General features: G+C 40.9%; 1 protein-coding gene across 5 annotated transcripts in view; it reads right to left on the reverse strand.

The window, feature by feature from the left end:
* ZCCHC17 (zinc finger CCHC-type containing 17) overlaps positions 1–15,410 on the reverse strand; it is a 55,505-nt gene that overhangs the window by 2,605 nt on the left and 37,490 nt on the right. Inside the window, exon 8 of one of the 5 annotated variants that reach the window (XM_049713949.1) lies at positions 15,012–15,301. The exons of the other annotated variants lie outside the window; for them this stretch is intronic. Within the exon in view, the coding sequence (XP_049569906.1) occupies positions 15,200–15,301 (102 nt within the window). The 3' untranslated portion in view covers positions 15,012–15,199. Of the gene's footprint in view, positions 1–15,011; positions 15,302–15,410 lie in introns of those variants that run through there. 5 annotated transcript variants of the gene reach the window in all.

Here is a 15,410-nt window from a genome sequence, read left to right on the forward strand (position 1 = left end):
TGAGTTTTCCTTGATTGCACATGGCCCCTCTTCCTGTATAGTGATGGGAGGCCTCACGGTATATGGTGGTCAGAACAACAGTTTTGGAATAAGATAGACTTAAGTTCAGGGACTTTCCTTGTGGCACAGTGGTTAAGAATCCGCCTGCCAATGCAGGGGACATGGGTTCGATCCCTGGTCCAGGAAGATCCCACATGCTGCGGAGCAGCTAAGCCCATGTGCCACAACTATTGAGCCTGTGCTCTAGAGCCCACGAGCCACAACTACTGAGCCCATGCGCCACAACTACTGAAGCCCGTGCACCTAGAGCCTGTGCTCTGCAACGAGAAGCCACCCCAGTGAGTAGCCCGTGCACCGCAATGAAGAGTAGCCCCCGCTCGCCGCAACTAGAGAAAGCCCACACACAGCAACAAAGACCCAACGCAGCCAAAAATAAATTTTAAAAATTAAAAAAAAAAAAAGAATTAAGTTCAAATTCCAACTCTGCCACTTACTATGTGATTTAGAACAAAAGACCTAACTTTTTTTTTTTCTTTTTTGGCCCGCGCTGGGTGGCATGTGGGATCTTACTTGTCCAACCAGGGATCAAACCGGCGCCCCCTGCATTGGAAGCACAGAGTCTTAACCACTGGACCACCAGGGAAGTCCCAAGACTTTACTTTTTTGAACCTCAGTTTTCCTTTCAGTAAATTACAAATAATAAATACCTACTTCAAAGGATGCTATGAGGACTAAACATGGTAAGTACTAACTATAGTGCCTGATACATGGTAGGAACTCAGTGGTAGCTAGAAGTATTGTATTATTCTCTTATTTCAGAGAACTCCCAGAATGTTCTGACAATCTGGCCAAGTATCTACAGCAGATGAGTCAAAGTTCTAAGAGAAGATTAAACCAAAATTCTTTCTTGGAGTCTCCAGTGGAGTAGAGAGAGGGGAAGCTTCCCAGGCCCAAGTTATCAAGCTGTAGGAACCATGGCTGGGAGAAGTTGAGAGTCGGCAAATCCATGGTTTGGCTTATGGTGTTGCAAGATAATGGAAGTCAATCACAGGCTACATGGGCTTGGCAGCCTCACCAGTCTCTGCCCCTTAGGTAGGACAGAGTCCTGGGAAAGTAAACAAGCAGATGCAGAGTCTGGCACCAATTCCCCTAAGACTGGCCCAGCCTGGATACATAAATGAGAAAGGAAAGTAATAATACTTCCTTACAAACAAATAGCACTTTAGTTTATCAAACTTTCTGCATCTCGTATCTTGTAATAATAATCTGGTAAGGTCAGAAGTCAGGAATTATTATTGCTATTTTACAGAGGTGAAAACTGCAACTCAAAGAAGTGACCAAAGACAAGACAAGAACGTCACACTTTCTAACTCAGAGTTTGGCATTATTTCCACTTTCTCAATGATACAGGCTCAGAAGGAGGAAAGAGAAAAGCAAATCACTAGAGAACCCAGGCAAGCTAGAACGTTGACTCTAGGTAGCAAGGAGGACTTGGGGAGATGGCTTTCTAGACCTCAATCTTGATGTAAAAGCTCTTTTGCAACCCGAATAAAGAAAATCTAGTTTTCCAGCAGGTGGCATCATTTTCATTTTGTCTCTAACCTTGAGCTAGAGAACAAAAATTACTTCGTATGTTGTAGTTCAAGAGGAAAGTTGGGAGTTGGAGTAGAGGTGAAGTTGGAAAGTCAGAGGTGAAGCTGGCTTCTGGTCCCTTGGCTACATTCTGGGGAAGAGGAGCATAAGGTAAAGGGTAATGACCCAGAAGTGGGAGCTCATGGTAGACAGGCCGGAGGGGCAGGGGAAAGAAGCCATTGCTCAAAACCTCTCTCTGAGAAGCACATATCCTGTGCTACAGCAGCTAGCCCATCCACTTTCTCTATAGTTCTAAAAAAAGGTTAGCAGCAGCCCAGCGTAAACTGAGAAAGGGGAGTAACAGCAGTTAACACTTATTGAGTACCTAATTTTCTAGATGCTGGGTCATACCCCATGACCTTCAAAACAAATCTATTAAGTGGGCATAATAATCTCTATATTTTCAGGAAAGAAAATTATAACTTCAGAGAGGTTTACTGAGATAAAGTAACTTGCCCAAATGGTAGAACCTGGATTTGACTCAGGCTGGGCCCCAAATTAGATGTTCTTTTTAGCTCTGTGTGTTAAAGCCAGCACCTAAGTTAGCATTTTCTAGCCCAAAGGCACTGATCTAGCCAGAAATCAAGCAAGCAAGCAAGCATTTATTCTGTTTTATTTATTCTTAAGAATTATTCTCGAGAAAGCACTGGTTATTTATTCTCTTATTCTTGAGAAATGATTGATTCTCAAGAGATAATTTGATTCTCAAACTGATTCTCTAGGGTTAATTTTTATAAAGTAGGATAGAGGGTGATTCCTGGTTAGAATTTGCTTATAAGCACCAGTTTATCATAGCTTGGAAAGGGTAAGACCAGAGGGAGAAGGTTATTAATCAACTCACAAGTATTTACTGAACTTTACTACCTATAAAGCATTTTAGAGAGCCATAGTTACATACAGTGTCGCTTAGGAGATAAGAACATATTTTTAATAGAATTCAGACAAATACAGAGTACCTACTAGTGCAAAGCCATAGCTGCATGCAAAGTAAACACATTCAGTAGCTCAGGAGTGGTGACTGGCACCATTCCTCCAAACCTGAGCCAACCTCATCAAACAAGGGAAAGAATAACTCCCAATAACCATACAGTACATTCATGCAACAAATATTTGTTGAGTACCTTCTAAGAGCCAGTAATATCTATTAACTAATTTGTCTCTTATAGTACTTGAATGACATTAGAAATCAGGGAACAGAAGCCTTCAAGGGATACACTAATCAAGGAGAAAGATTAATTAAGATACTAGGCAGTCCACGGAAGTGATGTAAGAAAAGTACAAACAACATGCCATGGACACACAAGGGAAAGAAAGCAATTATGTCTGAGGAATTTGAGGATGGCCTCATGAAGGACATGTAATGTGTTGTGCTTTTGAAGGATGAACATGGCTTTGGCAGGTGGAGTAGTGGTAGTAGTGCTGACAGAAGAAGGGAACTGAGGGCCTTCCAGCCAGATGGAAGACAGAATGAAGCAAATGCCTGAAAGATCCTGTGTGGCATACTTACCTTGTACTGGATCCCATCCCTTCTTTCCTACTCAAAGACATAGGTCCAGGAATTGTCCCCTCTCTCCTGCATCAATTTGTCCTTCTTTAATGGCTCATTCCCCAAAATAAACAAATGTGCTATAATAGTTCCCATTTTGAAAAAAAAAACAACCCTCCTAAACAATTGTAACCAGGTTGTCAACCCACCACTCTACTGAAACAGCTCTTGTCAAAGTTACCAATGATCTCCACATGGCCAAATTTATGGTCAGTTCTTAGGCCTCATTTACTTGATCATGTGGATGACTAATACTATCTATTAACTAGCTTGCTACTTCCACTTTTGCCTTCTAACCATCTAATTTCCATACAGTAGCCAGAATAATTCTCTTAAAAGATAAGTCAGATCATGTCATCCCTCTAGTAAAATGCCTAATGACATCCATCTCACTCTAAGTGAAAGCTGAAGTCCTCAGATTCTCCTATAAGGCCCTGGTTTCCTCTAACTCATTCACTTCCTCCAGCTACACTGGCCTCCTTACTGTTCCTTAAACATGCCAAGCTCATTCCCAATCTCTAACTATTGTACTTGTTGAAATGTTCTCTCACCACTTATCTGAGTAGCTTGCTTTCTCACTTCTTTCAAAGATCCACTCTAATGATGCTTTATGAGAAAGGTCTGCCCTTACCATCCTATCTAGAATGGCAAGTCAGCTATCCCTTTACCCCTATTCTAGTACTCCCTAGCTCTCATTACCAAATTGATTTTTCTCCATAGCACTTTTCAGTACTTGAAATATTAGTATTATTTTATATTTATTTACTAGTTCGTTGTCTGTGACTCCCATTAGAAAGTAAGTACCATGAAGACTGGGATTTTCCTGTTTTGTTCACTACTGTTGCTGCAACGGCTAGAACAGAACCTGGCACACAACAGAAATTCTTTTAATGAATGAGGTTGGAGTACAGTGTGTGAGGGAAAGGACTGGTGAGAGATGATGCTGGGATGTTGGACAGATTGTGAAGAGTCTTAAAGGAACTCAGACTTTATTCCATAGAAAAAGGAGAATCCTGAAGGCTTTCGAGCAGAATACACTGGACGACTCTCTGTGCTCCAGCAGAACAGGCCCAGGACTGGCAACCTCTCTCTCAGATAGGCACCAGAAGTTCTCTGGAGAACAGAACAGAGCCAGCACTGCAGCCAAGGGGATGACATTCCTATTCTGTTCTTCTAAATATAGTACAGCAGAGAGTAATTATAGTAGCCATATGAAAGGAAGAAAATTACATTCTGGATCAAATATAGCTAAACTTCATTATAATAAGTTAGCAGCCTGATGCCCAAAGCAGATGCTTCCTCATAATATAGCCTGATTCAGAAAGACCCATGATGGCATATGATAAGTGAAAGAGGCTAGCAAAGCACATACCACAGGTTCATGAAAGATTATCCAGGGCTTCACTACAAAAACCTTTATTCCTATTTTATCAACCTCTTCATAGCCCATTTCCATTTGCAACACAAAGCTTCCTCCTGTTCTAATTATGCCCAACAAAAATGACTTATAATTTTCAGACACTGGGATGAAAACCGTCATGGTACTGAATAGGTATTGCATAGAACTAAACCAATACGTACTAGATTTTTGGACAAGGACATGCATTCAATTCATGTATGTTTGATAAAAAGAAGTGGAGGGCTCAGGGCTAGAAAGATCCCTTACTCCTGCCCCTACTCACCAGCAGCAGCAGGAGTCAGTCCCTATTACTCTCCAAACTGAGGGTAGGCCTCACTGAGGGAAGGAACCCGAGGAGTTACACATGGCACATATGATGGAGTCTATCAATTCAAAGGTGCATGCCAATATGTACCAGGCACTATTTGCAACAGGTGACACCCTTTCTTTATCCTGGCCATTTCCTGATTTCCCAACATGCCTAGCACCTTCTCCTGTCTTAGAGACTTTACATTAGACATTCTCTTCTACCAGACTGCAGAAAGAAGTGGGACAATGAAGCAGTCTCGTAAAGAAGCAGAGATGAGAACCCAGTAGACTGTTTTTGACTTTCTGGTTCTAATTCTGGATGGCCCAGAGCCAACTAGTGCTGGAACAGGTGTCCAAATCTGCCACTCTCGCACACTCCAAAATATCCATCTCAGGTAGAAGTTTTTACTGATAAGGAAAGCCAACCTCCTGTTGGAATCAAAGATTTAGATGGGGGAAAGAAACAGGAGGCCTGGAAACTTGATTTACGGTTATGAACAGAAACAGATCAATAGAGAGCACATTCCTACAGCACTTCACTTTATCAGCTCGGTGAAATACATTTAAGGAATACAAATTCACGTAAAACAAATAAATGAAACACATTTGAAAAATTAAAAAAAATCAATAGATGACATCAGATGATTACTAAGGGTAGCGGGTAACAGAGCAAAATCTGGCCCAAAAGTGATCTTATAAGACCTGATAAGTCAATCACCTAACACAATGCACAATAGAAAAGTATGAGGCACTCAATACATAGTTGTTGAGTAAATAAATAATTGAAGAGCTAAATGAATTAATGGTAGAAGTGTGGTATAGAAAAGAATATTGGGTTAGTAATCTGAAGAACTGGGTTCTTATTTCAGCACTATCCCTTATAGTTGTGTGACTTCAGGTGAGACAATTTCTCTTAATCTCCATTTTCCTAAGGTATAAAATGGTGGGATAATAATGCCTACTCTGGCTACCACACAGGATTGTGTAAGGATAAAACAAAATAAAAAATGAAGATATTTTGAGGCTTCCCTGGCGGTCCAGTGGTTAAGACTCCACGCTTCCACTGCAGGGGGCATGGGTTTGATCCCTGGTCGGGGAACTAAGAGCCTGCATGCTGTGCAGTGTGGCCAAAAAAGAAAAAAGAAGATATTTTATGAACTGTAAGTACTAAACAAAGATAAGGCATAAAAGATAATAAAGCGATTAACGACAAGGTGAAAAGACAATGACGCTAGATGATATCTTGGTAGAAACAATGGGCATCAAGGGGGAAGTTTTTACAGTTTCAGCTCCCTGGAGCACTATTTTTTTTTTTTTTTTTTTTCTATTTTGCGGTACGTGGGCCTCTCACTGCTGTGGCCTCTCCCGTTACTGAGCACAGGCTCCGGACGCGCAGGCTCAGCGGCCATGGCTCACGGGCCCAGCCGCTCCACGGCATGTGGGATCTTCCCGGACCGGGGCACGAACCCGTGTCCCCTGCATCGGCAGGCAGACTCTCAACCACTGCGCCACCAGGGAAGCCCCCTGGAGCACTTTTTAATCAAAGAGGACTCATGAGTTAGAAGTTCATATACATAAAGATACTTTAAAAATAATAAGATATGATGATTATTACTGCCATTGTTCATCAGACCATTTCTCTACTAAGTGAAGAGCAACAGAGGGTAGGATAATGGGTTGACTAAGCAGGTCATAAAGCGCCTCATACCTAGCAGATCCTTAATAATTATTTTGGCGAACTGAAATACACATCTCAAAGCAGCTTTAGAAGCAAAGCAATAACTAGTTGCACCAGGTGTATTAAGCAATACAAAAACAACCAAAGACCCACAGAAGTGAGATATCCACAGAACCACTTCAGGAATCTGATAAATACCATTTAACCCCTAAAAGGTTAAAAGAGAATGAAAAACTCCTGGAACATACACATAGAATCACAGTTAAAAATCTAGCTCTACTAAACAAGTAAAATTGCCTGTTTGGAAACATGATCTTACATGTAGAAAATCTTAAAGATTCCACAAAAAAGCTGTTAGAACTAATCAGTGAATTCAGAAAAGTTGCAGGATACAAAATCAACACACAAGAATCAGTTGTATTTCTATATACTGACAATCAGCAATCCGAAAAGAAAATTAAGAAAACAATTCCATAGCATCAAAACAATTCCATAGCATCAAAGAGAATAAAATATTTCGGAATAAACTTAACCAAAGAGGCAAAAATACTTGTACACTGAAAACTACAAAACAATGCTGAAAGAAATTAAAGACAACACAAATATATGGAAAAACATCAATGTTCATGGACTGGGAGACTTAATATGGTTAAGACATCAGTACTACACAAAGTAATCTACAGATTTGATGCAACCCTTCCAAAATCCCAATGACATTTTTTGCAAAATTAGAAAATTTCATCCTAAAATTCATATGGAATCTCAAGGGACCCCCAAAGAGCCAAAATACCTTGAAAAAGAACAATGTTGGAGGACTCACATTTCTTGATTTCAAAACTTACTATGAAGTTAGAGCATTCAAAACAGTGTGGCTCTAGCAAAAAGACAGACATATGGACCAATGGAATGGAATGAAGAGTCAGAAATAAACCCTCATGTGTACAGTCAAATGGCTTTTGAAAAGGATGCCAAGACCATTCAATGGAGAAAGGACAGTCTTTTCAACAAATGGTGCTGGGGATACTGGATATCTGCATGCAAAAATATGAGGTTGGAACCTTCCTTTACACCATGTTAAAACAAACAAACAAACAGCAACAATAAAAAACCCTCAAAAAATGGATCAAAGATCTAAATGTAAGAGTTAAAGCTATAAAACTTTTAGAAGAAAACAGAAGGAAAAAGCTTCATGACGTTAGATTTGGCAATGATTTCTTGAACACAACACCAAAAGTAAAGGAAACAAAAGAAAAAAATACATAAGTTGGACTTCATCATGATGGAAAATGTTTGTACATTAAAAGACACTATCATATACTTAGTATGTGAACATACTTAACACTCCTGAACTGTACTTAAAGATGGTTAAGATGATAAGTTTTATGTGTTTGTTCACCACAATTTTTTTAATGTAAATCTGAAAAATAAAAATAGAACACTACCAACAGAGTGAAAAGGCAATCCAAAGAATGGGAGAAAATATTTGCAAGTCATATATCTGATAAGAGATTGATATCTAGAATATATAAAGAACTTTTTGAACCCAGTGTCTGTACTTAAACCCAGTCTCTGACCACAAAGCCTCTTTCTTTTTTTTTAACATCTTTATTGGAGTATAATTGCTTTACAATGGTGTGTTCGTTTCTGCTTTATAACGAAGTGAATCAGCTATACATATACATATATCCCCATATCTCCTCCCTCTTGCATCTCCCTCCCATCTTCCCGATCCCACCCCTCTAGATGGGCACAAAGCACTGAGCTGATCTCCCTGTGCTATGCAGCTGCTTCCCACTAGCTATCTATTTTATATTTCATAGTGTATATATGTCCATGCCACTCTCTCACTTCAACAGTTTACCCTTCCCCCTCCCCGTGTCCTCAAGTCCATTCTCTATGTCCGTGTCTTTATTCCTGTCCTGCCCCTAGGTTCTTCAGAAGCTTTTTTTTTTTTTTTAGATTCCATATATATGTATTAGCATATGGTATTTGCTTTTCTCTTTCTGACTTACTTCACTCTGTATGACAGTCTCTCAGTCCATCTACCTCACTACAAATAACTCAATTTCGTTTCTTTTTATGGCTGAGTAATATTCCATTGTATATACGTGCCACATCTTCTTTATCCATTAATCTGTCGATGGACACTTAGTTGCTTCCATGTCCTGGCTATTGTAAATAGAGCTGCAATGAACATTGTGGTACATGACTCTTTATGACTTATGGTTTTCTCAGGGTATATGCCCAGCAGTGGGATTGCTGGGTCGTATGGTAGTTCTATTTTTAGTTTTTTAAGGAACCTCCATACTGTTCTCCATAGTGGCTGTATCAATTTACATTCCCACCAACAGTGCAAGAGGTGCACTATGCACCTCTTGCACAGTGATGATAAAGCCTCTGTTTTTAAGCAACAGCTACCAGCAGCTGACACGCACTGGGCTTTGCTGTATGCAGGCACTGTGCTCAGAGTTTTATGTGCATCTCCGCATCCTAACAACCTTATGAAGTAGATGCTTATTGTTCCCATTTTATAAAGGAAACAGATTCAGAGAAGTTTAGTAATTAGCCTAAGTTCCACAGTGAGGAGGTGACCCAACTGAGATTAGAAGCCGGGCAGTCTGTCTCCACAGCCCAGGTTCTTAAGTACATCCTCCACTGCCCTCAGAAAAGCAATTCCTCAGCATCCACCTAATGTAATATGCATAGTCACTGCAAATGAACATTTTAAGACTATGTGGTGGGCTTTCCTGGTGGCACAGTGGTCGAGAATCCTCCTGCCAGTGCAGCGGACATGGGTTCGAGCCCTGGTCCCGGAAGATCCCATATGCCGTAGAGCAACTAAGCCCGTGCGCCACAACTACCGAGCCTGCACTCTAGAGCCTGCGCCACAACTACTGAAGCCCGCACGCCTAGAGCTCATGCTCCACAACAAGAGAAGCCACCGCAATGAGAAGCCTGCGCACCACAACGAAGAGTAGCCCCCGCTTGCCGCAACTAGAGAAAGCCTGTGTGCAGCAATGAAGACCCAACACAGCCAAAAATAATAAATAAATAAATAAATTTATTTCAAAAAAAGACTATGTGGCAAAAATGGAACGATGACATGACAAAGTAAAAAACAGGAAACAAAATTATACATACATTTTAATTACATCTAGGTAAAACATGCATTTGAAAACAGCTAGAAGAAAATATGTGCCACAATAATATAGATTCTGGTAAAGTAGTAAGATTATGGGTTGCCCTTCTTTTGTTTTATATTTAAATAATGAGGTAATATGGTGGAAGCTTCCCATTTCCCTCTTTAAATCAAGTCCTCAGACCTCTATGAAGAAGGCTAGCATCAAGAATAAAGATATGTAAAGCCAAACCCTGTGTTCAAAAATAAGCAATACTCAAACTATTATGCATAAAATAAGCTACAATGATACACCGTACCACAGCGGTCCCCTAACCTTTTTGGCACCAGGGAACGGTTTTGTGGAAGGCAATTTTTCCATGGAGGGTGGGGGGATGGTTCAGTTGGTAATGTGAGTGATGGGGAGCGGCAGATGAAGCTTCCCTCCCTCACTTCCTGCTGTGTGGCCCCGAGGGGCAGGTGGGGAGGACAGTTGGGGACCCCTGCTGTACAACACGAGGAAGAGAGCCAATATTTTATAATAACTATAAATGGAATACAACCTTAAAAATTGTAAATTACTATATTGCACACCTTTAATGTATATAATATTGTATATCAACCATTCTTCAATTAAAAAAAAATTTTTTTAAAAAGCAATACTGGGGCTTCCCTGGTGGCACAGTGGTTGAGAGTCCGCCTGCCGATGCAGGGGACATGGGTTCGTGCCCCGGTCCGGGAAGATCCCACATGCCACGGAGCGGCTGGGCCCGTGAGCCATGGCCGCTGAGCCTGCGTGTCCAGAGCCTGTGCTCCGCAACGGGAGAGGCCACAACAGTGAGAGGCCCCCGTACCGCAAAAAAATAAAAAATAAAAAAAAAGAAAGCAATACTGCTTGCAGGGTTGGGGACAGTTGCCTCTGTGAGGGAGTTAGGCTAAACATGGCAATGTTGAAGGTTTGCAGAAGGCTTCTGGAGGGCAGTACTTGAAGTAGGGGCCTTTGTTAATTTCTATTTCTTTGGTTCACAAGAGAACAGTACCAAATTAAAATAATATCCCCACTGCTCTAAATCAGTGTCTTCCAAGTGCCATTCATTCATATAATAGTGCCACAATTTTTATTCCGTGTGTTTATAAACTGCTATTTTTTTACTTAAATTTTTTCTTAATATCTGAATTTTTGCTTTAAAAAGTCCTACTTAAAAGGGAAACTTTATAACAGCACTGTAAATAGAAAACTTGCAGCCCCTGTCTTAAGCAGAAGATAACTGTAAAAATAGATACATAAAAAAGACACAACAGGGACTTCCCTGGTGGTGCAGCAGTTAACACTCCACCCTCCCAATGCAGGGGGCCCAGGTTTGATCCCTCGTCGGGGAACTAGATCCCACATGCATGCCGCAACTAAGAGTTCGCATGCCACAACTAAGGAGCCCACCTGCCGCAACTAAGACCCGGTGCAACCAAATAAATAAATTAAAAAAAAAAAAGACACAACAATGTTTTAGCTAGATATAATTTACTGCCTGCTAAAGGCAGTACTTGAAGAGGACTAGGGTTAGACAGTTTGTTTTCACAGGAGGCAGTCTGGATTTTTTTTAAAGTACAATGGGAAATCACTGAAGGATCTTAAACAGGAAGAGACATGTTCTGATTGGATACGTTAACAATCCTTCCCTGGGAATTAAAAATAAATTTAAAAAAAAAAGAAAAAATGAGAAGAGACAGAAGAAATGAACAACTGAACAACAACATCATCCACTTTTACCTAATTGACAGTAATAAAACACTATGCTGTATTGGAACCCTTGGGCACTGTTGGTAGGAATGTGAAATGGTGCAGTTGCCGTGAAAAACAGTATGGTGGTTCCACAAAAAAAATTAAAACAGAATTACCATATGGGACTACCATATGGGTGGTTCCACAAAAAAAATTAAAACAGAATTACCATATGGGACTTCCCTGTGGCTCAGTGGTTAAAGAATCTGCCTGCCAATGCAGGGGACACGGGTTTGAGCCCTGGTCTGGGAAGATCCCACATGCCACGGAGCAACTAAGCCCGTGCGCCACAACTACTGAGCCTGCACTCTAGAGCCCGCGAGCCACAACTACTGAGCCCATACACCTAGAGCCCGTGCTCTGCAACAAGAGAAGCCATTGCCATGAGAAGCCCGCACACTACAACGAAGAGTAGCCCCCACCTGCCGCAACTAGAGAAGGCCCGTGCACAGCAATGAAGACCCAACACACCCAAAAAATAAATAAAATAAATGAATAAATTAAAAAAAAATTACCATATGATCCAGCGACTCCACTTCTGGGTATATACCCCCCAAAATTGAAAGCAAGATCTCAAAGAAATATTTGTACAACTATGTTCACAGCAGCATTATTCACAAAAGCCAAAAGGTGGAAACAATCCTAGCATCAACAACGAATGAATGAATAAGCAAAATATGGAATATGCATACAATGGAATATTTTCAGTCTTAAAAAGGAAGGAAATTCTGACACATGCTATAACATGGATGAACCTTGAGGACATTATGCTAACTCAAGTAAGCCAGTCACAAAAAAACAAATACTATATAATTCCACTTTATAAGATACTTAGAGTAGTCTAAATCATACAGAAAGTAGAATGGTGGTTATCAGGTGCTGGGAGAAAAGGAGAATGAGGAGTTATTGTTTAATGGGTATAGAGTTTCAGTTTTACAAAATGAAAAGGGTACTAGAGGGACTTCCCTGGTGACACAGTAGTTAAGAATCCGCCTGCCAATGCAGGAGACACGGGTTCGATCCCTGGTCTGGAAAGATCCCACATGCTGCGGAGCAACTAAGCCCGTGAGCCACAACTACTGAAGCCCACGCGCCTAGAGCTTGTGCTCCCCAACAAGAGAAGCCACCGCAATGAGAAGCCCGCACACCACAATGAAGACCCAACGCAGCCAAAAAAAAAAAAAAAGAGTATTAGAGATGGATGGTGGTGATGATTGCACAATAATATGAATTTACTTAATGCCAAAGAACTGTACACTTAAAAACGGTTAAGATGGGGTAATTCCCTGGTGGTCCAGTGGTTAGGACTCCACACTCTCACTGCCGAGGGGGTGAGTTCAATCCCTGGTTGGTGAACTAAAATCCACAAGCTGTGCAGCACAGCCTCCCACCAAAAAAAAAAAAAAAAAGATTAAGACAGTAAAATTTATGTTACATATCTTTTACTACAATTAGAACAATAACAACACTATACCCAAAGGCTGCAGATTTTGGTTTCAGCAACTGGTGACCCATTCATTGAGATAGGGAGGAATATGAAGGGAGCAGCCTTGGGTAGGAGGAACATTGAAGAGTTTTGGAGTGTGCTAAGCTTGATGTCAACTCGACAATCAGATGGAGATGTCAAATAGGCAGTTGAATATCTAAATCTGAAGTTCCAGAGAAAAAGTTAGAGATAGAATTACAGACTTGGAGAATTACAGACTTGGATTTAAAAAACGATACATATACTTAATTGGGGGATTATTAGCATATAAATGGTATTCAAAACCACTGGACAGGATGAGATCACTTAGGGAGAAGGTAGTTAGAGATGAGAAGGGAATAATAAAAACAGACACAGCCTCAAGCAGTCCACATTCAGAATTAAAGCAGAGGGCAAAAAAACATTAATGAAGAGAATTGAGCAATGAGATAAAGAAGGTGCTTTTTCAAAAAAATCAGATGCCCAGATGTGAACTTGGTACTCAAGAGGTAGAAGGCAAATATGTAGTTTTAAAATCTCCCTAGGCTAATTCAATAGTCTGAATATAAGTGAGAGAGGGAAGCAGGTGAAATGCACAGTAGTAGTGGGAGTGGGAGGAAGGAACAGAATTGGGATATTATAAGGTACCATGGACAGGACTTGGTGACTGACTAGGCATGGGATAGTAAGGAGAAGAAAATTAATTACATATTGTTTCTTTCTTGGGAGACTGAGAGGTTACTGCTGTCATTAAAACTAGTATTACAAGGTACAAACAAGGGTTTTGGTTGTTCAAGGAGCACAATGATCCTACTTTGAGCCCAAAGTTATATAGCTGGTAAGTAGCACAGAAGGGCCTCAACCTACGTCTGATTGACTCCAAGCCAAAGTCTGAAGTACCAGTGGGCTATTACTTAGTGATGTGAAAGTGGTCAGGGCAGCTGAAGTCTTAGGAGGGATGTGATCACCCAGGGAAAGAATATACAGATCGATATATTATTATCCATATACTTGGGGCAATTCTTAATAATGGTACAATGGACCTTCCTCCTCATCTAAAAAATGAAGAAAATGCTGAATTTGTAGATAATGCCCACTGAGGGCAAGAACCTTATCACAGTTTTTATATTCCTAGGTTTGCAATGCCTGGAATAAAATGACCACTCAATAAAAGTTTGCCAAAGCTTTGAAAAAACAAAACAAAACCAAAAAAAAAACCCAGAAGTTAATAACCAGCCACAATTAGAAAACCACTATACTAGGGACTTCCCCAGCAGTCCAGTGGTTAAGACTCTGCCTTCCAATGCAGGGTGCGCAGGTTCAATCCCTGGTCGGGGAACTAAGGTCCCACATGCTGTGGTGTGTGGCCAAAAAAAAAAAAAGAAAAACACTATACTACATGAGAACAACTATTTCTGACCGAACTATAATATAGTTTTTTTTCATTTCCTCTCTATGTTGTATGCTACAAATGCACTGTTTTTTTCCTGCACCACAAGAATGTCTGTTTTGTTTTTTTTCTTTGCAGTACGTGGGCCTCTCACTGTTGTGGCCTCTCCCGTTGCGGAGCGCAGGCTCAGTGGCCATGGCTCACGGGCCCAGCCGCTCCGCGGCATGTGGGATCTTCCCGGACCGAGGCACGAACCCATGTCCCCTGCATCGGCAGGCGGACTCTCAACCACTGCGCCACCAGGGAAGCCCTAATGTCTGTTTTATGAATTGTTTTGCTAGAAGTAGTAGATGGAAGATACAACTCAGTGAGACAGGCACTCTTATCCTCTGCTGGGTGTAAAATAAGTACTTTCTGGAAAGACAATTTGATAACATGTATCAAGAGTCTTAAAGCCCTAACTCAGTAATCTTACTTAGGAATTTATCCGAAGAAAGCAATAAGAGATATGGCCAAAGATTTAGGTTGGAAGTAATCAAAAATATCCCACAATAGAAAAATTATTAAATAAACCATCATATAGCCATAGAGTAGAATATCATATGGTGCTCTTATATCAAGTTTTTGAAGAACACTTAAGGATACTAGAAAATGCTTTTGATAAATATAAATTTATATATTTTATTTATTTTATTCTTTTGGCTGCGTTGGGTCTTCGTTGCTGCACGCAGGTTTTCTCCAGTTGCGGCGAGTGGGGGCTACTCTTCATTGTGGTGCGCGGGCTTCTCATTGCAGTGGCTTCTCTTGTTGCGGAGCACAGGCTCTAGGTGCACAGGCTTCAGTAGTTGCAGCACGCGGGCTCAGTAGTTGTGGCGCACGGGCTTAGTTGCTCTGCGGCATGTGGGATCTTCCCAGGCCAGGGCTCGAACCCGTGTCCCCTGCATTGGCAGGTGGATTCTTAACCACTGCACTACCAGGGAAGCCCTGCTTTTGATAAATATAATGAAAAAAGTAGGATATAAACTATACCTAGTATGACCATGCTTGTGTGTTTATATGTAAACACATACATATACGAAAATTATATATACAC

The sequence above is a fragment of the Orcinus orca genome, chromosome 1 (genome assembly GCF_937001465.1).
Source record: "Orcinus orca chromosome 1, mOrcOrc1.1, whole genome shotgun sequence".
Classification (NCBI taxonomy): Eukaryota; Metazoa; Chordata; class Mammalia; order Artiodactyla; family Delphinidae; genus Orcinus; species Orcinus orca.